We start from the raw sequence: 22,206 nt of genomic DNA, 5'->3' as shown, positions 1-22,206 counted from the left end.
CGCTGGATGATTCACACAGCTCTCCACTCCCCGGCTTAATTGCACCTCACAGCTTTTCCCTTCTCTCGCGAGACTCGAACTATAGAGAATCTCCTAACACGTTCTCCTCCCTGGGCCCTGTACTTGTCCGTCGGTCTGCCCCCGCTATCTCTCTATCGCCCTCTATCTCTATCACCGCTTCTACCTTAGACCTCTGCGCTCCCTCCATCCTTAGCATCTAATACCCGTTCCTTGATCATATATGGGCGAAAACGAAAACCCATCGCAACGCAACGTCACACATTTTATCGACTTGTGTCACTCTCTTACCTGTCCCACTATTATTTCCTCCCCCACTGTGATAACCCATTAACTGCCCTGCCCCTCTTGCCTCCGAAGCCGAACAGCTTTGGTTCGTGTCCTTGTCATCCCACCCTTTCTTACTTTTTTTTCCCTCCCCCAATCCCATTCCCAATCCCAATTGTTTCCTTTCCTTTGCATTCTACTCTACCTCGCACAGTCAACCAGCTCCGATTCTTACAGCTCTCGGCTCCGTTTCGCTGAGCTTGCGCTACGGTTGCGATCTCGGTCTCCAGAGCTCGGGAGAGCTAAAGCTCTCTCCGAGAGTGTGCACACAACATGTACGTATGCCTAGCAGTTCCTGTCACCGGTTGAGACATTCCTCGAGCTACTGCTGATACGTCTTGATTGCATAGGAAGTTCGGCAAACAGATCCAGCGCAGGCAGCTAGATCTTCCTGAATATGCCGCCAGCTTTGTTAACTACAAGGCGCTGAAGAAGGTTGGTTGAACGTCCTGTCGGTTGCGAGGGGATATGAATATGATCATGGCTAATTCCTGTACAGCTGATCAAGCAACTCAGTGCTACCCCGACTATCCCGGCACAGAGAACAGCTGAGGAAATTGCTAGAGCTAATGCCGACCCCCAAGGCGCGTTGCGCGCGAATAAGGAGGTTTTCTTCTTCCGTTTGGTAGGTTTAAAATACTTCCCTCTATGGGATGGTATGTACTTACTATGATATGATGTAGGAACGAGAGATTGAGAAGGTCAACACTTTCTACCTCCAGAAAGAATCAGAGGTATGGCCATTTATTATTTATCCAGTGCACAGTCACAATCATCACCCCAACCCGGAGGCTCATCCGATCCCTTTTAGTTTTCTCTGCGCCTACGGACGTTGGTCGACAAGAAGCGGGTCACTCAATCCCGGGCGATCTCGAATTCTAAAGCTCCGTCGAATTTCGCGGCTATGTTTGAAGGCTTCCAGCAATTCGATGGCGACCTGAATAAATTGCAGCAGTTCGTTGAGATCAACGAGACGGCCATGTCTAAAATCCTCAAGAAGTGGGACAAAACCTCCAAGTCTCGTATGAAGGAGCTGTATCTGCATCGGGCTGTTGAAGTGCAACCATGCTTCAATCGTGAAGTTCTTCGAGACCTCGCTGACAGAGCTACTACCGCGCGACTGGAATTGGAGGCTTGGGCCGAGGGTGAGAACATTCAATATGACGCATCACGTCCATTGGACCGCGCCGCACCCTTGGGGTCGGAAGAGGATGAAATGGACAACCAGGTCTTGCAGTCTGCCTCCGCCGGGAATCTGCAAAACCTACGTGAATGGCTGGCCAGGTTGCAGCAGTTGCCGGACGCCCGTGAGCGCGCCACCCGTACATTCCTGACCGCCATCAACGGGTTCTCGGATGATGTGCTCGCTCTGCTACTGGAGAGTCAACTGGTTGACATACACGCCGAGGACGACATCAACGAACGAAACTGCCTTCACGAAGCCGCCATCTCGGGCCGATTATTTGTCTTCCACGCCGGTCTCCGGGCAGGCGTTGATTTCGCTCGCGCCGATGTCTATGGTCGAATCCCTCTCCACTACGCATGCATGCACGGCCGCGTGGATATGGTGCGACATCTTCTCGCAGCCGGTCCCCAAACCGTCGACATCATGGACCATGACAACTTCACCCCTCTAATCCACAGCATTGTAAAGGGCCAGCTGGAATGCGCCGAGCAGGTTCTGCTTAGCAATGCCCGCGTCGACCCGGAGCCCGAGTCGCCTCTCCTGACCGGAATGGATAATCGTCCTTTGAAGGGTCCGGATCATATTCCTTTGAATCTCGCCTGCCAACACGGCTCTCTGCCTATCGCGAAGATGCTTCTTGAGCGAAATGCGCAGTTGCTGCCGGATGCAGAGGGTCTCTACCCGCAGCATATGGTTGCACGTGCCTCACAATCGCCAGACCTACTACTACTGCTAAAGGAGCACGGTGCTGATCTCGACCAGAAAGACAAGCTTTATCAGTGGACTCCGCTGTTCCACGCAGCTAGCGAAGGCTGCGTCCCCTGCCTACGCACCCTCCTCGAGTGCGGGGTTGATGCCCAGGTTGTAGATGAAAAGGGCCTCTCGTCTATGTACTATGCTGCCTGGGAAGGACATCTAGAGTGCATGCTCCTTCTCTGGGCCCAGCCCTCCAAGAAAAAACCCGCGCTGGGACCTCTTGATATTCTCAATGGCGTGCGGATGCATGAACCCGGTCTGGGCGACCCGCTGTCTGTGACTGCGAGCGTCTCTGAATTGGACATGACAGATGGTATCCCGGACCTTGAATTGCCTCCCCCATTATCCCTCTCCGCCGCTATGGTCACAACTTCCTCGACAAGAAAGTATTTGTGCAACTTTTGTTCGATCAAGGAAACGTCGGGTCTGTCATCTTTGATCAGGCGGGCCGTCATCCTGCCGCTCGTATGACCATCTCTTCCAAGCTGTCAGATCTCATCCCTCGTACCATCATGCTACCCATCCAGGAAGAGACACGCACAATATCGTTCCACGTGGATAACCTAGACACCTTTGCCGTGGACTTCGAGATCTTCCCTACCTTCGGTTCAAAGGTGATTGCAAAGAGTGTCGCCCTGCCAGACATCTTCCGCGCCGAGTCGTCCAGCACTGGCTCATGCTGTCTGCCTCTATTCGACCCCCGGCTGCGTACAATCGGCCAGCTGCGCTTCAAGTTCCAAGTGATCAAGCCATACCCCGGCGATCCCCTGGAGATCACCCACTTTGCTACATACTGGAAGGCCACCAGTGCTCTTGACTCAGACCACAACGGACTGGTGACTGGTTCTAGTTTGTCGGGAGATTACGTCCAGCTCTTCGTACAACTGACCCGGGACCACGTGGCAGTCCTTTACCCGCAATTTACAATCAACCACCATGGAATCGACATTCCAATCTCTCATTTGACGTTTGCCCAGTTCCAGACCATTGGCGGAGAGCGCGGTTTCAACCCTAGCGAGATCCTCGAGTTCTTGAAAGAATCAGCGACGGTTGACATAGCGCAGACCCATCGACTCTTGGCGACGTCGTTCTTATCGTTACGCGATGTCTTGCGCTACATCCCTATTGACTTGAATGTTAACATCTCCCTCATTTACCCATCCGCCGCGGAGGAGAAGAAGCTCGACCTGACTTCTTTGGCGGACGTCAACAGCTTTGCCGATGCTATCCTGACTGATGTCTTCGACCACGCCCGTGTGGCCCGTGAAAAGAATCCTGAGTTCATGCGTTCCGTGGTATTCACCTCATACAACCCGAACATTTGCAGTGCTCTTAACTGGAAACAACCCAACTGTGAGTCTCCTAATACAGTCCAATTTGTGTGATACTAACTCTGTGACTAGATCCCGTCCTTCTCTGCAACGATCTCGGTCAAATCCGGGACCTGGCTGGGAACGTCAACTCGATGCCCCTTGTCAACAGCAGTGGACGAGCCTCGATGTCGATTAAGGAGTCTGCTCGTATTGCCCAGAGCAACAACTTCATGGGCCTGATCTGCAGATCAAGCCTTTTGGTATGTTTGTCCTATTTCCGCCTCTCTCTTCTCTACTGACCGACCAATTAGAATGTCGTCCCCGCGCTCGTCGAGACCATCAAGGAGCTCGGCCTTGTGCTTGTGGCTGATACCTCTGACGAGGTCACTTCGAATCGATTCGAGGAACTACCCGCTCCCGATACTATGGGCGTTGCCGAATGGGCATACCGTATGCCCGACGGTGTCAACGGTGTGATGAGAGGCAACGGCATTTTGAGATTTAACGATATGATCGATATGTGATCCGATTTCCCTCTACGTACCTTTTACATACGATACGTCGAAATTTAATTTCTCAACGAAGATTACGAGCTTTAGTAGCCGCCAGAATTGCTTTTTTTTTTTCTATCTTGCTCTTGGCTAGTTATTCCACAGCAGAGAAGGTCCCGCGCGTGCGACGTTCTCTTTATTGCGTTCTAGGCTTGTTCATTTCCTAATCATCTTGGGCGCTGGATATAGAGCTGGCTTTTTTTTATCTGGGTTTGGCTTTGTCGATTACATGTAGTTAGATCGTCTAGAAAGCAAGAGTAAGAGCATTTGAGAGTTTTGAAGGCAAAGAAAGACTGCCGTATTAGAGAGCTGAATGGCTAATAATGTACAATGACCGAATCCCAGGCCCTATTATCTCCCGCTATGCTACTTACTTACTGTATAATCAATCACATCCCCTTCACTTCACTTCACGTACTCTTAGGCTTTCTCTTCCCAATATCCCACCCCCATCTCCGCAGCGTCTTGACAACCTTCGGCGTGACAGCCGCCGTCAAAGGCACGCGAATGAAGATAAAGCTCTTGTGAATCGCATAAGCGAAAACCAACTGCGTCCAGATACCTGCGTGAACACAAACCAATCAGTCAGAACATCAACCCAAACCTCAAAGCTCTCAACCAAAACAGAAGAACAAAACTTACTAGCTTCCTCCTGATTCCGCTCCTCAGCCTGAGCAAGCTGTCCCTGCCCATCATCCTCCTCCGAACCCTTCGTCTTCGGAAACACACTCTTAACCTTATCCTTCACATACCCAACAACAACATGCTCATAGTACCCAATACGATCAACACCAAGCAACCGCACAGCCGCGAAACAAAATGGGAAATCCAGCGCCGACAGGCCAAGATACACGCCCAGCGCAGCCCATCCGTACTCGCGCGAGAGAGACTTCAGACGCTGGGATAGGGACGGTTTGGGTTTAGTTTTGCCGCCGCCTCTGGACCCAGTTCCATTTCCAGGTCCAGAGTCAGATCCAGGTCCAGATCCAGAGCTAGAGTTCTTGGCATCACCAGCAGACCCGGAGTTGAATCGGCGCTGCTTGGGCTTGGGCTGGAATGAGCTCGGTGTCGGGCGGGTGCGCGTCGAGAAGCGCGCTGTTACTTGTGCTCCGTGCGCGTGCGGGAATATCGTGCTCCGGCGTGCGAGGGATGGACGAATTGAGGGGTTGGGGTGGAGGTGGAGGTGTGAAGCTAAGCTTGGGGATGATTTGAGCATCTCGCTAGGGCGCGAGATCCATTTTGCGAGGAGGGTTGGGCGGAGGGTTGGGCGGAGGGACATGGTCGGATGGGTTTTGGTGGCCCCGTTGGTTTTGGTGAGGGTGTTTGTGTGATTCCGGGAGTGAATTGGGGTTGAGAATGGAGCGGTCATGGAATGCTGGATGGGAGGGTTTTTTTGTGTTTCTCGGCGTTTTCGGCTTCCGGTCCGATCGGGCTTGCGGCTCTGTATGCCGGAGTTAGGGATTAAGGCGGGTTGGTGGTTGTAGATAGGATGGGATATTGTAGATGGGTGTTAGGATTTCTATCGACTTTTTTCTATTTGTTAAAAGACCTTGATCTTAGCTAACTATGTCCTAACGCGTGGCGAGATTGCCAGCTTGGATTTGTATACTTCGGGGCGGCGTGCATATCGCTGACTAAGCCCAACACCAAAAACTTCCCGAGTTTCTCAGCCACGACGAGCACCTCAATACTCAAACCCCTCCCAATATCAAACCCACCATGTCGCCGCGCTTAGGAGGGCTACTTCAGCTCTCGCCCGTATGGACGGGCTCATTGATCACGCCCCGGATCCCCATGCGGTCATTCGGAATCCGATCTCTCAACCCGCCCAAGCCCAGTCGGTTCAACATCGGGCCCGGACTACCAGTCCTCGAGTCGACGTCGACAGCGGCTCTCCTCCGCAAAGCCTATTCCCTGCCCCTCCGCACCGGCGCTATCGGTATCAAGAAGGGCATGACGGCCATCTACGATCCGGAGTCTGGAAAGCGCATCCCCTGCACTGTCCTGCAGCTGGATCGTGTGGAGGTGCTGTCCCACAAGACCCGCGAGCGACACGGGTACTATGCGGTGCAGGTCGGTGCCGGCTGGAAGCACCCGAATAACGTGACCAAGGCTATGCTGGGTCATTTCTCGGTTAATGGGCTCTCGCCGAAGCGCCATATCTTTGAGTTCCGCGTCAAGGACGAGGCAGGCCTTCTCCCTGTTGGGCAGAGTATTGAGGCTGGTTGGTTCCAGGAGGGCCAGTTTGTGGATGCTCGTTCTAATACCAAGGGTAAGGGCTTTGCAGGTGTCATGAAGAGACATGGGTTCCATGGTCAGGATCGCAGTCACGGTGTTAGTTTGACGCATCGTTCGATGGGTTCTTCGGGTCCTGGTCAGGGTGGTGGTTCCCGTGTTTACCCCGGGAAGAAGATGGCTGGAAACATGGGAAATAATCAGAATACTGTGCAGAACTTGAAGATTCTCAAGGTGGATTCTGAGAATGGTATCGTGGTTGTCAGCGGTATGTCATTGGAGATGCTCTTTCGAAGTCAATATTGCTAACTTATTTCCTTCAGGCGCCGTCAGTGGTCCTAAGGGCTGTGTTGTGAGAATCCAGGATGCCGTCAAGAAGCCATGGCCAGAAGTGCCACAGGCAAAGTCGGCTGAACCTGCCACGGAACCTGCTACTGCTTAATTGGAGATTTTTCTTAGTTCTGACCATGTACTATTACACCATACGCGCGATATTGTTTGACTTGAGCGGCGTTTGTATATGATACAAAAATGATATCCTTCCTTTTTTCTCTTAGCCATTGAGAAAAAACCAATGGCTTCGCCAAGTTGATAACGCAACAAATGGTCCCATAAAGAATGACCCTAAACGCCCGAGCCAATGCACTGCTCTATCTGTACACTCTCTCCCCGATATTCACCCGATATTCAGTTCTTCCGGAAGGGATCGCTATCACTGTCAAGCAATTGAACCACCTCTCCATCCTCAGTCTCCAGACTCCATTCCTCGGTACGGAACTAGAAGAGAAAACAAAACAAATCAGCACTTATCACAACCATAAAAAAATAAACCAAAAACTCACATAGCTCATACGATCCGGCCGAATGCTTCGGAACCTCATCTTGCCCTGGGACTTAGTCCCCTTAACCCAAAACGAGATATTAATGCGCCCATGCAATTGATTCATCTCGCCACTAATCCACGGAATCTGCTGCGCAAAGTAGATCTCATCGCCGAGGATCTCACGAGCCCGCGGCGACGTCCGCAGCGCATACAGCGTGCTGTTCACGATGCTCGACGACGACTTCTGGTAATTGAAGATACCCAGCATGCCCGCTCCAGTCGTGAGAATGAAGATCGGGAGTGTGTACAGCCACTTCCGGCCAGGCTTGGGGTTCGGTAGCTCGCGGTCTGCACGGCGTTCTAGCAGTGGGCCGGCGTTCGGGCCTGGCGCGGCGATCATTGTGCGGCGGCTGGCTGGCTTGGGGCGGGCGGGTTGGCGGGCGAGCGCGGCGCGCCGCGTGAATGCTCGGGAGAAGAACATTGTGGTGTTTTGGGGGTTTTGTTTGGTTTTGGTTTGTCTTGTCGGGCTGGTTGGGGTTGGGGGGTGGAGAGGTTGCGGAAGAAAATAGTGTTCAAACAAGACAAACAGATCGGACGGTTTCGACGTCACTGCACCGCCAACGGATGAGATTACAACGCTGCTTTGAGATTTAGGGAAATGGCTGCGGTGAGATTGCGCAAGGCGTTTCGGTACCCCGAGGAATCAGAGGGCGAGCGAGAGGAGTTGGATGAAGAGGAACAGGAACGCGTCATCGAGCAGCTGCAGAGCCAGAACGATGCTCGGAATGCCCAGTACAGTGTACATATCTTTCTTTCTTCTATATTCGAGAATCCACGCTGAATATGTTTCCAGGTGATCTTCACTGCACTTCCACTGCTGGCTGCGACAGTGTTTGTGCCTTCGGTGCTGTCAGCTTCCAGTCAGGCTGAACGATTGTTCTCGCTCTTCGGTCTAGTCTCGTTGTTGACAACGGCGTATATCATGAAACGCTCTCCTCTCCAGCCTGATCGCAAAGGCAAGAAACCTATGACATTCCACACTGAACGCATTGCTCGGATCCATGCGACTCTTGTACCTGGCAATAGTGCGGTTTGCTTGTTGCTGGCCCTGGTCTCTCTTTCTACAGGGTCGTCTTATGCGATCCGACCAGTACTGTACTTGATTCCTGGAAGTAAGTCTTCTCTTTCTTGGCTGGGATATCGACTCTGACCTTGTACAGCCATGCTCGTAGTGATTCTACTCGCTCAAAAGGTCATGCTCTCTGTTGACCTTGCATCCCTCAAGGATCTACAGTACGAGTATAAAGGTGCCTAGCCAGGAATTCAATCCAACTTGAATACATATATGTTCACTATTAGTATAGCCAGATTGTTGTTAAACCATGTTGTCGCAGAAGAGATAAACCCTTCGGGGAATCACAAATAATACATCCGATTTCCTTAATCAAACACCATTTTGCAAATATTCAGTGTTCATATCCCACTTTTAATCCTTCTGTATCATCTTGCGCATGTAATCTCTGTTGTATGCTCAAATCCGGCAAATACAGCAACGTTCATGGCCGTTTCAAGTGCTTGCGGTCTCAACAGAGTCCTGGATTACCAACGATGGGTCAACGGGGATTCCCCCGTAGTCCTCATAAAGGACCAGTAGATTCTCATCGTTCCCGTTCTCATCGTTCCCGTTCTCATCGTTTCCGTTCCCATTCGGTACCGGCTGGTCGAATGGGCTGGACTCGAAGCTGAAGCCCTGGTCCTCGAGGGTCTTATGTCGTTCCAGTTCGGCTTCCTCGGCTTCCTTCTGGCGTTTTTGGATGCGTCCATGGACATCATCACCAAATTTCTTCAACCACCAAAGATTCGATTTCCGGAAATCCACCAAGGTCTCGATGCTGCGGGGATCGGCAACCTTACTAGTGTCATGGCCCAGAATGGTACAGTTAGGCTCATATGGTTTCATCGAAGGGTCCCGCTGGCAAGCAGCGCAACTGCATGCCTTACGACATTTTGGACAGAGCCAGTGATGTTTTTCCATCGCCTCCTGGGGGGAGATTTCAAACGCGCGGAACAAACTGCCGTAACAGTAACGCTGGTCACAGTTTGAGCATGGAGCGAGTTTCCAGCTAACTTCAAAATGAAGACAAACGTGACAGCGGCCGACGTCATTTGATTTTGCCAGGAGAGACTGCCGCAATTTGCGGCGCTTTTTAGATCGATTTTCGTCTTCACTATCAGCGTCTTTTGTGATTTCCGCCACGGCTTTGGGCTTTTTAGGGTCATTCCAAGGGCGGCGCACCAGTTGCTCCTGGCAGATCTCCGCCACAGACTTTTTGCCTGCCTGACCTCGGGCGACAAGGAAAGTGGGAAACTGAACCTTGAAATCCTTGTTGTTCTCATCAGAGGAAATTATCAACCGTCGCCATGTTTCATAACGCTCGGTTAAGTGTTTCCATGTAAATTGCTCCATCCACTTAAGGTTCGAAACGCAGCCACAGCTTCTACCCATAACGTAGCAATCCATGCAGACATCATAAGGATCTTCTTCGCCGCCGAGAGCGTAAGCACAGCCAGGACAGGTAAGAAACCTGTTAAATATGTTGCACCGGCAGAATGAGCAGGTGACATTGCTTTGAAACTCGTGGTACTCGACGTTCTTCTCTGGGTTTTTTTGTGAGAATGATTCAGACAACAAAATATTCTTGTACATGCTGAATAGCCGCTTAAAATCGTCCCACAGTTGAATCACCACCGGGTGGTCGATCATTCTTGCCTGCCGCAACAATTTGGAATATCGTTCAAGAGTGAAGTAAACAATGGCTTTATTCTTATATTGCTCATCGCGGCAGACCATTCGCGCATGCGGCAAAGCTTCACGCAGAGCCAGCTCGAGGGTGTCAACGATAGTGCGATTCCAGGCAACTTTCATTGTCCGAGTGCCACGGTTCCAAACCTGGTGTGCAGCAAGAGGAGGTACAAGAATAAGATCCCCGGGTTTTTGTTCCACCACCCAGGTCTTGAATGGTGCAATCTTCCATGCATGCAAAGGAGCAAAGAAATCCTCGATGTCAATATCGTGCCCTAGAACAGACATCCAGTATTCGGAAACAATCCGCCGATCTTTGGTCTCTGTCATGAGCCAGATTGAAGAACCCGGTTCCGTTGGCTTGCCGTATTCTGGAGACCCGTCGGACGCGTCGACCATTATATTGTGACCGAGACTGGCACACATCTCCTGGTGTGCTGGTGTGTAAGTACCCTCATGGCCAATGTAGCACATCAGGTTCTCCGCACGCATGCTTGGGGGCAGACTGCTCATCAAATCGCCCGCTGGGGCGATGAGGTCGCCTTGGGGGGTCCTGGGGATTTCAGCCAGATTCGTCTTTCCCGACGCAGGGCCTTCAAAGGCTTTGGGTGCTTCGTTGAGGTAAAACAATGAAGGAGGTAACAGTTTCTCAAGGTAAGCGTGCCACTCAGGAGGGCAGTCGATGTCCTTGAGGTAGAGCCGTTGGACTACTTTGTCTGCGTAGTTGTGGACCGTTATCTGCCGCGTGAGAAGTGGTAGGTTTTCAAGGTAATGGCCCATACTGAAGTTCTGGGTCCTCTTTTTTACCAGATCTCGAACCTCCTCGACTAAGAGAGGTTGCAGTTAGAATCAACCAACGAAGGATGAGAAGACTCGAGAGCGTGAGCTTACCTTTCTTCGCGTATTTTTCGCGGAGCCATTTTTCCGAGAAGACCTGCTTATCAAGATGTTTATCAAATCCTCTGATGACCAGTGGTTTTCCGCTCAGGACTACTTGGAATAAGACAAGCTTCTCAAAGTCTGCGAGCGGAAATTCATCGATTGAGTCAAAGGTGATATTCATCGCAAACTCGAAATTAGGGGTAGATTCAACAACCTCACGAATGTCGAGAAGAGGCGACAGGGGCTCGAAAGCCAGGCGGGTTCGATGTGCCGGCATGGCGAGCGCAAAGCCCCAGAGGGGGCAAGATATCGACGTCTAGTTGATGTTTGTAACCGGCGAGGCTCACAGGGGCCGCTTCATGATTTGAGGGGGGATATTGGTAGTCACAGCCAATATAGAGGCTGGACAAGACTTGCAATCATTAAATTGTTGGCTGAACTGCGCTGGTCTGTGTTGTTTCTGTTGTGCGGCGTGATGATGGTACGAGATAAGAGCGGAGTAGGAAGGAGCAGAGGGGCAGTGGTTGGGTATACACTAGCTAGAACAGAAGAGTATAGTATGTCAATTTAAGATTGGAAGCCGGGAGGTATAAGATCAGACATGGATGTGAAAGAAAGTCATGTCGTTCATTCCCTTCGGTTCGGGTGATCACCGACTTCTGTTGGAACGCGGGATGCCGCGATTGATGGCCTCAGGCAGAGACTTACACGTGAAACATTCCAATGTTGGAAGTGTCACAGTTATTTCACCATTTTATCTACATATTCCAATGGAACTTAAAGTTGACATAGCATAGTATCTTTGCTTGGCTTAAAGGTTATAAAATTTAACGCGTTATATACAACATACTCAGCAGTCAGCATATTGTGACAGCGCAACTCCATAGATCTGATGCCCCAAATAGGCTTAGGCGGAGGGAAGCCGCTTCTGCTGCACGCCGATCTAATTTCCGACTTCTCCAGATCTTTAGATGGCCAGACCTTCAAGGCTTTTGGGAGGTATATGAATATTGCCAATTGCCTTATTGACTCACCCATGTTTGGTTTCTAGATCCCCTACCCTCGCTATGCTTTCCACCAGCTCCCGGCTCTTCCGCGCTCGACTATCCCCATGCAGGCAAAAGGTCAACCTCAGTCTGTACAATGGGCGCCTTTCCACACTCGCTCGCAATGCCTCTTCTTCAACTCAATTGAACGGCAGCCGATCTCTCGCTGGTGCCTCATCCAATGCCTTGCAACCAACACGAGTCCAAGCCCGACACAGCTCCCAGTTGCAATCGCCCGCAACACAAGCAATCGAGACGGATAGCGCGGAGAAGAACCCAGCCACTCACTACACCCCACCGAAGACAGGCTTGATTGCCTCCCTGCCGAGTTCATGGATACCGTATGCGGAATTGGTGCGGCTGGACAAGCCCACGGGCACATACTACCTGTTCTTCCCAACGCTCTTTTCCACCCTCCTTGCTGCGCCAATGGCTGGTGTGGCACCTCTCCATGTCTTGGGCACGACAGCACTGTTCTTTTCCGGTGCGCTGATCATGCGCGGTGCAGGATGCGCGATCAACGACCTATGGGATCGAAACCTGGACCCTCACGTCACACGCACCAAGTTCCGACCTATTGCCAGAGGTGCACTCTCGCCGGAAAAGGCAATCCTCTTTACAGGCTCACAGTTGGTGGCTGGGTTGGGCGTGCTTCTTTCGTTCCCTACCCAGTGCCTTTGGTATGGGATTCCTAGCTTGCCGATCGTGGTGGCCTACCCTCTTGCTAAGCGCGTGACCAACTACCCACAAGCTGTGCTTGGTCTTGCCTTTTCATGGGGAGCTATAATGGGATTCCCAGCATTGGGGGTAGACCTGCTTGCCAATCATGATGCCTTGATGGCTGCAGGTGCTCTTTATTCCAGTTGTATGGCTTGGACGGTTTTGTACGATATGATTTATGCGCACATGGACATTAAAGACGACGTCAAGGCTGGGATCAAGTCAATTGCTCTCCGCCATGAGCACAACACCAAGGCTGTCCTGAGTGGTCTAGCGGTGACTCAGGTCTCGCTCCTCGCGGCTGCAGGAGTTGCCGCCGGTTGCGGACCTGTTTTCTTCGTCGGCAGCTGCGGCAGCGCCGTTTTGTCGCTTGGTCTCATGATTTGGAGGGTTCAGTTGAAGAGTGTTCCGAACTGCTGGTGGTGGTTCAAGAACGGATGTCTGCTGACCGGTGGAGGAATATCCTTGGGCTTGCTCGCCGAGTATGCGACGCAGTACCTTGGTTTGTACAATACGACGGAGCCGGAGCGCGTGATGACCAAGTCAACGCAATAAGCATGTAACAATATGTATATATAGACACCCAGGGCTTGGTTCCCTTTCACGAGTTCTGCATCGATCCCGCGTAGTTTTGGATGGCAGTGACAATATCTCTCCAGTCCATCATATTTCCGGTACCGACATCTAGGCTGTTCTCCACGGGAGGCAGCAAAGTCACCCAGCCTTCCGGGTTTGATTCACTCCATCCCCACTGATCACGTAGGGCTTTAAGCTGTTTTTCAGTCACTGGATGTCGGTACATACATCTGTCCATATCCAAGGCTGCGAAGATCCTAGGTTTCTGGCTCTTGAATCCCATATCCACTACTCCAGTCGTATCCCATGCCCTAATAACCGAAAGAAGCAAGTTGTCGGCGATCCCATTGGCCATTTTCGCCATGGTATTTGCAGACATTGGGGCGACCAGTAGAATATGCGCCCCTATGATGATGTCAGTTGATCGTTGGATCACGTATCAATTATCTACATAACCACTGACATTTGCGCAGCTCAATATGCAGCACTGGTCCTCCGCGTGTCCACGACGGAGACCATTCATCTTCGTCCCGGTAGATAGCGTCCACGCCATCTATTTGAAGCAGAGTTTCGAAAGCCGGCTGCTCCAAGATTTGTCCGGCAAGAAACTTCTCGGCTGGCTCGGTGACTAGGATACGGATTGAGAAGTTCTTATTACGACATAGCGCCTCTGCAATGTCAGGCAGCTTGATAGTAGCGGCTGCCAGTAGCACATGGATCTTCTTGTCATTTGCATACTGCTGAGCAATAAAAGGCGTTGGTGATATTCGAGAATCCATTGCAGTAGCTTTTAAATAGAAAGGCAGAAAGAGAGAATGACTGGTCCATAGAGCCCTAGAGAGCTTTAGATGTGTGGGGGTCGGCGGACCAACCGCTGATTAAATAATACTAAACCTTTCCCCGAGGCAACTTGACGAACCTCTTCTCTTGTAAACCACCATCATTATCAAAATGTTTTCCAGAGCAGTTGCATCGGTATGAACTGTTCTTTATTCTCAACATCCGCCATCCGCATCCCCCAGCTAACATGAATCTCGCAGGCTTTCCGCCCGGTCTCGCGGCCAACCTTTTTGCGGCCCGTCCGCTCCGCCATCCGATTCCCCTCGGGCCCTGCCATTCCCTCCGTCCTCCATGCACGCCTTCTGTCCAACGAGACCCGGACGGCGATCGATAAGGCGGTCTCTTCCGCCCCCGTCGTGCTGTTCATGAAGGGTACACCCGAGACTCCGCAGTGTGGTTTCTCCCGCGCCACCATTCAAATCCTGGGTCTGCAGGGTGTTGATCCTAAGAAGTTTGTTGCTTTCAACGTGCTGGAGGATGCAGAGCTGCGCTCAGGTATGCGGGGATTACCCCGAACTTCCTGCCGGCTATAGATCGCTAATCGTGCTGCGTTTACAGGTGTCAAGGAATACTCTGAGTGGCCCACCATTCCCCAGCTATACGTCGAGAAGGAGTTCATTGGTGGATGTGATATCCTAATGTCCATGCACCAAAATGGTGAGCTTGCGAAACTTTTGGAGACCAAGGGTGTTCTGGTTGCGGCGGATGAATAAATAGCAGCCGGGCCAGAGTGGAAGATGTCAGCCTATCAATTTGGTAGATGGCTGTCTTTGTAAAATTATTTGTCTCTAATTTATTTTGGTCCTAATATCCTGCTGGTCAGATGGTTGTTTTATTGATTTGGCAAATGGAAGGTAATTTCCAATCTGTCTGCTCCAGTAGACCGAATGTCACAAGCCGCCATGCAAACGAACATGGACTCTTGTTCAAGAAGTAACCCCAGTTGATGGGGTTTAACATCATATGTAGTTGATCTTCATTACATGATTAGTATTTCTCTTAAATCGACAGCCAGCCTACTGAGCTGCTTGAGCTGCTTCGGCTGCCTCTTGTGCTTTCACCAGGTCTTCGGCAATGGCTTTGTCCAGCTTTGCGCGTTGCCTGGCTTCGTAAGCTTCACGGCTCTTCAGGATCCGACCAACAATTTCGCCAGCGTTCACGTGTTGGAAGGCATGCTGCTCGGCTTCCCGGAAGATTCCCATCTTCTTGGGAGCAGTGTATGGATCGTATGTTAGCGGGATGAAGGTCGTGGGTCCATGGTAGACAGCATCGGGAGTGCCCCACGGGATGGCCTTCAGATATGGTTCAGTAGGGGTAAATGGTGCAGAGAATATGACAGCATTGATGTACTGTGGCGAGGGTTAGCAAATCGAACAGATGAGAGGAAATTAAGGAAGACTTACGCGGCATTGAAGAACACATAGGCCACGTTCGAAGATGTTCATGATTGGGTAGTTCAAGCCTTTCCAATGGTTAATCACATCGTCATCGTGGATGCCTGCGACAATATAGGACGGTGCATAGTCCTCTCCGTAGTCCTTCAGCCTCTTTTCAACTTGGTCTGGCTTGTACCAGCCATTTTTTCGGCCCTCGGACTCCTCGAGCTCCGTGACTTTGCGCAGGAACGCAATGTGGCCGGAGGAGAAGAGGTCGAACCCTCCGTCAACATAAACCACCCTCTGCCCAGGTTTGGGTCCCTTTCCGTCGACTAATTTCTCGAATACACCAGCTTCCTGAACGACGTGGTCCATCTTCGCGGTGCCTGAGCCAGTCCATGTCCACACCTGAGGCCCAGGCTGAAGACCACTCTCGTCCGTTGCATAATCCTTGATTCTCTGCAAAAGATCTTTGGCGGAAGCCTGACGCTCTTCGGGACTTCCATATCCTTCTAGTCCAGCAAGTGTACCCTTCACAGATTTGACAAAGTGGTTCCTGGTGCACAAAAGCATGCGGCCAACAAGATCGGTTGTCGAGATGCCTGGGGTACGTTTGACGACACGGAAGCGTCCAGCGGCTTTGACGAAGCGGTAACAGTCATTTCCATCACTGTCGGAAGTAATGTCGTCTCCGTGTACGACGTATTTGCACCCGTAGTGGGATACCCAGGGTAGGTAGGTCACATAGGGGGCATAGGGAACACTCTGAGTTGCCCATCGACACGCGTCAACGGCTGCGACACTAAATAACAACGACATTAGGACCAGGAACCAACAACAGTACCAGCATGAGACCAAACCGACCGTTCTTCCAGTGACATCACTGTCGGGCCCTTGTTCTCGAGGATAGCTTCATCGGAGTGTATTCCCACGTAAAGGGCCTTTCCCAGCTGGCGAGCTTGGAGCATAGCACCGGCATGACCTGTACAACGATCCATCAATTAGTTCACAGCAATTTACCAGGTGTTAATTGCAAACCTACCGTGGTGGCTGAAGTCGAAGCATCCATCGACCCAAAGTCGGTCCTCCGAGATTGGTACATCTTCCTGGGGGTCAACAGGCCATTGTCCAGGCAGAGGAACCTGTTCCTCGAGGGGTGTTGAGTCCATTTTCACAATAGTACTCCGTAACAATTTCAAAATTGTTCCAAAGTCTAGACTGTCCAGGAGGTGGGGAGGGAGGGGATCGACGATAAATTACATACAATATAGGGGGTACGGTCACAGTAATCTTCTGCATTGCGGGGAACTTTATGTTTCTCCGAGTCCCCTGAGTCGCAATCACCTTCGAACAGGACAAATCAGGTCTTGCCATACTCCCCGAACAGTCTATTCGGTGTCGTGCTCTCCAGGGCTCTCGTCCTCTCTGACACCTCAGCTTGTCCTGCTATAGACGTCTGATCTGCGTCGTATCGTTTATTTTACTCCGAGATCTCCAACACCGATGATTCCCTCTACATTCGCCCCGAGCATCACGCGGCGAGACACAACCAAATCCGGCGTTGGACTTGAAACGGCATATGGCATCCCACCTCCAGTCATGAGCGGAGGGGGCTCTCTTGGCCCGCAAAGTGCAGGCGCAATCTATCAACACATCCATGAAATGGCCTCGAAACGGATAGCGACTCTCGACTACCTGAGAAAGGCGTAAGTAGATCGCAGTTCAGCCACACCTGAGCTGTGCTAATTCATACCGTGGTGTCTATAGTCATGAAGGACGAGTCTATTGGTTTAATACTGTGCATTTCTCCCGGGCTGACATCGCTCGTCTGCCATACTTTGAAGCCCGGAAACTGTCTCGCCGCGCAATCAATTATTTGCTTCTAGGCTTGTCATTGCCCACAATACTCGATGTTAACACCACGCCGTTCGAGTATGTGCGTGCCCTGAACGCTTTATTGCTGGAATTCGAAGCGTTCCAGCAAGTGCATCCCCCAGAAGGCAGCTCCTCGTCAAGTCTTGCAAGGGCCCGTATACCACAAATGTTCAAGCGGGCGGCGCATGGAGGTACCAAGACCCGACGCGCCAGCTCGGCAAACGAGATCGGACTCCCAATGCAGTCCAGTGATCCATCAGACTTGAAGAACACAGCAGGGAATCTCGGGTCGGCTGCCTCTGCCTCGGTCACCTCCTTTCCACTCACAGAGTCTTCGGATCTTCACCCTGGCGAGGAATACACTTATCTTCTTACCCCATCGTTGCCATTCGAGCCGGACTTCTTTGAGACGTTTGCAACGCTGTGTGATGTCTTGATTGACACTTATAGCCGGCTCTGTGCTCTAGTAGCATCTCCATCTGTATGTACAGTGGCCCTGGGCGAGATATTCTCCAAAGCAGATGCCCGGTTACGAAAGATTATGGTGGCTGGCGCAGTGCGTGAGTTCGAAGACGCGAGCCGAAACAGTGTCAAGAGTGAAATTGCCGGGGTCAGTCGGGTGGTGCTTGGTGGTTTATTGGGATAGCAGCAAGGTTTTGCTGCTGTATAATTGGGTCTGGTGTCGGTGGTCAGTTTTGACAGGACACATGTTTGGGTTTCTTATGAGACATGAATTTATCGAGTTGAATGTTATATGATAATAGAATTTCAGATCTAAATTTGAGAGCTTCTAATAATACATATGTTCCGCCTTCTTCAGTACAAAAAGCAGGATATGAAAAACACTCACGCAAAATAACTTAATGGAACTTTTTTTTGGCCATGCGGCTTCGTGAGGCAAAAGGTGGTATTCATGGGCAGCTTGAAAAGAGTCGAGAATTGAAAAAAGAGACAGGTTAAGACGAAAAACTCCACTTGGCGCCACATGCTCGAATATGCAAAATAGACACCGAAAATATGCTGTCGCTTGATGTTGAATGCTGAGGAGAAAAAACAAGGGAAATGCTGTCGGAAAGAGGTCGCGGAAGTATGTCAAACGTATGGGACGTTCATGATTGTAGGCGTTGCTTTTCAAGTTCGCGTTGTTCGCCGAAGACGCGGCGGCTCATCTCGAGAACGGTTTCAAATCCTTCGCGGCCAATCTTCGCATTTTCCCGGAAGCGATCAACGCTTGCCTCCTCAACCTTGTTCTTGATCTTTTGCCATCCACCGCAGAGAGCGGTGATTTTTGCTTCTTGGCTAAATTCGGTCGTGGTAGCCGGGCTAAGCGAAGATTGCCGGTAGATAACGGTCTCGCGGACGCTGAGGACGTTCGACCACGTCAGATTGGTGGAGCACATGGTCACCTTCTTTGCGACCGGATCGACATAAGAGACTTCGTAAACGTGAGAGGTATTCGTTCCACCGAGAATCGAGAGAACCCATTGTGGCACAGACTGATCGCACGTGATAAGACGTTCGGTCCGTAACTAAGAGGCAAAAGTCAGTAAAAAGGTTCGGGATATTTGGAGAGTTCTTTGAGGTTGAATGACTCACAATACCAGTCGCCGGATCGACGGTTCGAGAGAGCGTGTCTACGCCAACGACGTGTGTCGACTTATCATTCCAAGGACAGTACTTGCGCCAGTTCGCCGTTGATACTTCGTCCCACGAGTAGTCGAACGTGCATCCGGAAGAGAAGACCTTCATATTGCCGAGTCGCAGTTCACTTGAACGATGCCGTTGGGTCGCGTGATCTTGGAATATGGTATTTGGGTGTAGGACAGCCTTGACAAGCGCTGTGATGGATAGAATCGGATAGAATGGTAGTGTTAAGAAATCCGAGTAGATATAGTAAGAATGATTCAAGCCGAGTGTGAGAGATAGGATGTGCAGGAGTTGCAGAAAGTGATTTAAGTCTAAGTCTAGGAATTGGAAGGCAAATATGAGCAAGTCAAATAGAAGAAAATGGAGAAGAGTGGATTTTAACGATCGACCGGTCTGAGGGGAAAATCCTTTTTTCCCTTCGGGTCAGGGCCGGTCAACGCGGAGCGCCACACGCCTCGCCGCCACCGGGTTTTTCCGGTTCCTGCTTATCTAATCAGCGGCGCAGCCGCACCGGGCAGATATGCAGCTGAGATGTTCCAGAACGTCCAATTAACTCTATTCAATACATATTCGTCGATTCGGGTCTTTATATCTTCTCCTTTTCTATACATCATGGTCGAACTCAGGAAACGCAAGGCGCCAGCCCCACTGCCCGTCGCAGAGAAGAAGACCAAACAAGCCCCTAAGCCCAAACAAGAGGCAGCTGCTACCGATAATGATACCGAAAAAAGCCCTGGGCCAAAACTCCCTGAGGTGGATGATACAATCGACATAGAAACTTTCGGTGGCGAGTTTGAGACCAATGAGGCTGAAAAAACAACTCTGAAGAAGCTCCTCGAGGAGAGCAAGACCGGCGTGGTTTTCTTTACTTACCCCAAAGCCTCAACACCTGGCTGTAAGTCCCTGTGTCATACTTAGTGCTTCTCTTGAGAGGGCAGAGCTGTGTTCATGTCGTACTTTGTAATCATCTTACTCCAGCAGACTGCTTACGCCGCTTCATCTAGGTACCAAGCAAGCTTGCTTGTTCCGTGACAACTACACCCACTTGACTTCTACTGGTCTTTTGATCTACGGTCTTTCAAGTGATTCCCCCAAGGCCAACACCACGTTCAAGACAAGACAAAACCTACCTTATCCACTCTTGTGTGACCCCAAGGCTTCTCTTATTGCAGCCATTGGGTTCAAGAAAAACCCCAAGGGTACCATGCGAGGTGTCTTTGCTGTGGATAAGAAGGGTAAGGTCTTGCTTCGCGAGGCCGGTGGCCCAGATGCGACTGTGGACGCTGTCCAGAGGATTGTTGCCCACTGGTCTAGCGTGGAAGATACCAAGGAGAACGGTGAAGATGCCAAAAAGACCGGTGAAGATACCAAGGAGGAAGGTGAAGACACCAAGGAGAAAGGTGAAGGTACCAAGGAGGAAGGTGATAAAGCAGAGTGATTCAACTCGAGTGATGTCGTCACAATCACACAAAAAGCGACACTAAGATACCAGATATTGCATGTATGGCACCGTCTATGGTGGTTTATTTGTCTCGGTGTACGTGTTTGGCGTAGATTATTAGGGCTGTCAGGTTGTTTTTGAATTGCTGTGGATTCCAATCTATTCAGTTTGAGATACTGGTACAGCACACATGATTTCTTGCAACTTCCCCTATCCACTGACGATGACACCTCCGTTGGGGTGCAAACATTGTCCGGAAATATAGCTGCTGTCCTGGCTTGCGAGGAAAACGAAGCACGTTGCGACCTCGCTAGGTTGTCCGGGTCGACCAATCGGCACTGCATGGAATTGTTCCATGGCCTCGGTTTGCATTGTCGCAGGAATCAGGGGCGTCCAGACTTGTCTTATTAGCATTTGACTTGGAATAGATATAGGAAGGACCTACTTGGACCCGGGCAGACACAATTGACCCGAATGCCTTTCTTCACCTGCTGGTTCGACAAGGCGCGGGTAAATGCGACAATTGCTCCTTTGCTGGAGGTGTAATCCAGGAGATCCGCTCGGCCAATATAAGGATTGACGGATGCGCAATTGATGATGGTAGCTCCCCGCTTCATATGCGGAAGAACATACTTGGAAAGATAATAGAAGGGGTGAATATTGGTGTCAAAGGTGGTCTGCCACTGGTCTCTGTTGGTTCATTAGTAGGATGCAACGACCGAAGAGCAGTAATATGGTAGGGCAACTCACTCAGTGACCTCGCTGATATCGCTCAGCATGTTTTGGAACGCGGCATTGTTCACAAGAATATCAATGCCACCCATCTTTTCCAGGGCCTCGTTGATGATCTTTTGACAGTTCTCCTTCTTGCGAACGTCGATAGCGAGAGTATAGCACTTCTGTCCACATTCTTCGACTCTCCTCTTTGTCTCTTGCGCATCCGACTCCTCGACTGGCAAGTAGACGATGAAACTTGACGCACCCTCCATTGCAAATAGGATTGCAACTGCCCGGCCAATGCCAGAGTCACCGCCGGTAATGATTGCTCTCTTTCCTTCGAGCTTTCCAGCGGCCTTGTAGGTCTGGTAGCCGCCATCCTCGGTAGGAAGATGAGCAGACACAGGCTTAGGATCTCCCATGTCAGACTGCAGACCCGGCCTTGTCAGGTGCTGAATAGGAATCTTGTGGCCTATATGAAGCACCGTGTCAGGAATCAATAGTGCACACAAACCACACGTACTCACCTGGCGCAAATTGGGACTTAGCCCCACTGGCCTCTCGCTCGATATACTGGCCAACAGGCATATTGGAAGGTTTACGCAAGAATATGAACAAGATTGATGGATAACTTATGTAAATTTGTGAATAGAGTACACATCTCCATGCAGGAAAGCACCATTTAAGTAAAAGTGATATATGGCCACCAATAACCAAAGCCGGGCATATCAATGTCACTATGATGGCCTGCTTACACCCCGTTTGTTCCAAATTTTGCCTATACTGGGGCGATATATAACTTAGATGTTATGAGACAACCAGAGGATCTCTGTTCTAGACCTTTTTTGTGGCGGTGGTTTAATCGATCATGTTGAACTATTCGATCCTTCAATCGTAGCCACAAGTTTCCCATCCCAGGGACGACCTGTATGTCCAATCGGACGAAGTGTTTGATTCCTAAATGGTACTTCTCTATCCCATCTTGATATCCCTGAGCTGCTATGTTTGTGGTCGAGGTTAGGCAGGTGCGTATGACGGAGACTTGCCGTCATTCCTACCTACCATGCTTAGTTG

At 50.8% G+C, this 22,206-nt stretch overlaps 14 protein-coding genes across 14 annotated transcripts; 7 read left to right on the top strand and 7 right to left on the bottom strand.

The window, feature by feature from the left end:
* Window positions 1–499: 499 nt before the first annotated feature.
* phoC (uncharacterized protein) lies at window positions 500–4,124 on the top strand (the record flags this gene model as incomplete). Its single annotated transcript, XM_057188301.1, has 8 exons — window positions 500–624; window positions 696–780; window positions 845–970; window positions 1,029–1,079; window positions 1,157–2,752; window positions 2,773–3,640; window positions 3,691–3,860; window positions 3,912–4,124. Coding segments are annotated over 8 exons (3,234 nt in total), but the record flags the coding sequence as incomplete, so codon positions are not given.
* A 437-nt stretch (window positions 4,125–4,561) lies between these two features.
* On the bottom strand, window positions 4,562–5,430 carry N7518_007373 (FAM210 family protein; the record flags this gene model as incomplete). The annotated part of the gene is made up of 2 exons (XM_057188300.1): window positions 4,562–4,713; window positions 4,794–5,430. The coding sequence occupies 2 exons, from the start codon at window positions 5,428–5,430 to the stop codon at window positions 4,562–4,564; spliced, it is 789 nt and encodes a 262-aa protein (XP_057040003.1).
* A 440-nt stretch (window positions 5,431–5,870) lies between these two features.
* N7518_007372 (mitochondrial 54S ribosomal protein uL3m) lies at window positions 5,871–6,828 on the top strand (the record flags this gene model as incomplete). Its single annotated transcript, XM_057188299.1, has 2 exons — window positions 5,871–6,654; window positions 6,710–6,828. The coding sequence occupies 2 exons, from the start codon at window positions 5,871–5,873 to the stop codon at window positions 6,826–6,828; spliced, it is 903 nt and encodes a 300-aa protein (XP_057040002.1).
* A 245-nt stretch (window positions 6,829–7,073) lies between these two features.
* On the bottom strand, window positions 7,074–7,690 carry N7518_007371 (cytochrome c oxidase assembly factor 1 family protein; the record flags this gene model as incomplete). Its single annotated transcript, XM_057188298.1, has 2 exons — window positions 7,074–7,163; window positions 7,229–7,690. 2 exons carry the CDS (start codon window positions 7,688–7,690, stop codon window positions 7,074–7,076), a joined length of 552 nt encoding a protein of 183 aa, XP_057040001.1.
* Window positions 7,691–7,867: 177 nt separating this feature from the next.
* On the top strand, window positions 7,868–8,524 carry N7518_007370 (uncharacterized protein; the record flags this gene model as incomplete). Its single annotated transcript, XM_057188297.1, has 3 exons — window positions 7,868–8,008; window positions 8,063–8,381; window positions 8,430–8,524. 3 exons carry the CDS (start codon window positions 7,868–7,870, stop codon window positions 8,522–8,524), a joined length of 555 nt encoding a protein of 184 aa, XP_057040000.1.
* A 252-nt stretch (window positions 8,525–8,776) lies between these two features.
* On the bottom strand, window positions 8,777–11,171 carry N7518_007369 (putative JmjC domain protein; the record flags this gene model as incomplete). Its single annotated transcript, XM_057188296.1, has 2 exons — window positions 8,777–10,839; window positions 10,904–11,171. The coding sequence occupies 2 exons, from the start codon at window positions 11,169–11,171 to the stop codon at window positions 8,777–8,779; spliced, it is 2,331 nt and encodes a 776-aa protein (XP_057039999.1).
* A 790-nt stretch (window positions 11,172–11,961) lies between these two features.
* On the top strand, window positions 11,962–13,215 carry N7518_007368 (putative para-hydroxybenzoate-polyprenyltransferase Coq2; the record flags this gene model as incomplete). Its single annotated transcript, XM_057188295.1, has 1 exon — window positions 11,962–13,215. One exon carries the CDS (start codon window positions 11,962–11,964, stop codon window positions 13,213–13,215), a length of 1,254 nt encoding a protein of 417 aa, XP_057039998.1.
* Window positions 13,216–13,261: 46 nt separating this feature from the next.
* N7518_007367 (putative flavoprotein) lies at window positions 13,262–14,015 on the bottom strand (the record flags this gene model as incomplete). The annotated part of the gene is made up of 2 exons (XM_057188294.1): window positions 13,262–13,641; window positions 13,700–14,015. 2 exons carry the CDS (start codon window positions 14,013–14,015, stop codon window positions 13,262–13,264), a joined length of 696 nt encoding a protein of 231 aa, XP_057039997.1.
* Window positions 14,016–14,180: 165 nt separating this feature from the next.
* N7518_007366 (monothiol glutaredoxin GRX5) lies at window positions 14,181–14,789 on the top strand (the record flags this gene model as incomplete). The annotated part of the gene is made up of 3 exons (XM_057188293.1): window positions 14,181–14,211; window positions 14,277–14,571; window positions 14,635–14,789. The coding sequence occupies exons 1-3, from the start codon at window positions 14,188–14,190 to the stop codon at window positions 14,787–14,789; spliced, it is 474 nt and encodes a 157-aa protein (XP_057039996.1). The 5' UTR covers window positions 14,181–14,187.
* Window positions 14,790–15,092: 303 nt separating this feature from the next.
* N7518_007365 (ethanolamine-phosphate cytidylyltransferase) lies at window positions 15,093–16,649 on the bottom strand (the record flags this gene model as incomplete). The annotated part of the gene is made up of 4 exons (XM_057188292.1): window positions 16,495–16,649; window positions 16,317–16,434; window positions 15,480–16,254; window positions 15,093–15,425 (listed from the first exon to the last, which is right to left on the bottom strand). The coding sequence occupies exons 1-4, from the start codon at window positions 16,619–16,621 to the stop codon at window positions 15,093–15,095; spliced, it is 1,353 nt and encodes a 450-aa protein (XP_057039995.1). The 5' UTR covers window positions 16,622–16,649.
* A 306-nt stretch (window positions 16,650–16,955) lies between these two features.
* N7518_007364 (uncharacterized protein) lies at window positions 16,956–17,973 on the top strand (the record flags this gene model as incomplete). Its single annotated transcript, XM_057188291.1, has 2 exons — window positions 16,956–17,158; window positions 17,220–17,973. 2 exons carry the CDS (start codon window positions 16,956–16,958, stop codon window positions 17,971–17,973), a joined length of 957 nt encoding a protein of 318 aa, XP_057039994.1.
* A 463-nt stretch (window positions 17,974–18,436) lies between these two features.
* On the bottom strand, window positions 18,437–19,076 carry N7518_007363 (putative mitochondrial protein sorting (Msf1); the record flags this gene model as incomplete). Its single annotated transcript, XM_057188290.1, has 2 exons — window positions 18,437–18,856; window positions 18,924–19,076. 2 exons carry the CDS (start codon window positions 19,074–19,076, stop codon window positions 18,437–18,439), a joined length of 573 nt encoding a protein of 190 aa, XP_057039993.1.
* A 429-nt stretch (window positions 19,077–19,505) lies between these two features.
* Window positions 19,506–20,412, top strand: N7518_007362 (thioredoxin peroxidase DOT5; the record flags this gene model as incomplete). The annotated part of the gene is made up of 2 exons (XM_057188289.1): window positions 19,506–19,869; window positions 19,979–20,412. 2 exons carry the CDS (start codon window positions 19,506–19,508, stop codon window positions 20,410–20,412), a joined length of 798 nt encoding a protein of 265 aa, XP_057039992.1.
* A 213-nt stretch (window positions 20,413–20,625) lies between these two features.
* On the bottom strand, window positions 20,626–21,720 carry N7518_007361 (oxidoreductase, short-chain dehydrogenase/reductase family; the record flags this gene model as incomplete). The annotated part of the gene is made up of 4 exons (XM_057188288.1): window positions 20,626–20,813; window positions 20,861–21,105; window positions 21,166–21,604; window positions 21,660–21,720. 4 exons carry the CDS (start codon window positions 21,718–21,720, stop codon window positions 20,626–20,628), a joined length of 933 nt encoding a protein of 310 aa, XP_057039991.1.
* Window positions 21,721–22,206: the final 486 nt, after the last annotated feature.

This window comes from Penicillium psychrosexuale (assembly GCF_028828465.1).
Source record: "Penicillium psychrosexuale strain IBT 29551 chromosome Unknown utg000004l, whole genome shotgun sequence".
NCBI lineage: Eukaryota > Fungi > Ascomycota > Eurotiomycetes > Eurotiales > Aspergillaceae > Penicillium > Penicillium psychrosexuale.
This window is presented reverse-complemented; position numbering and strand designations above follow the sequence as displayed.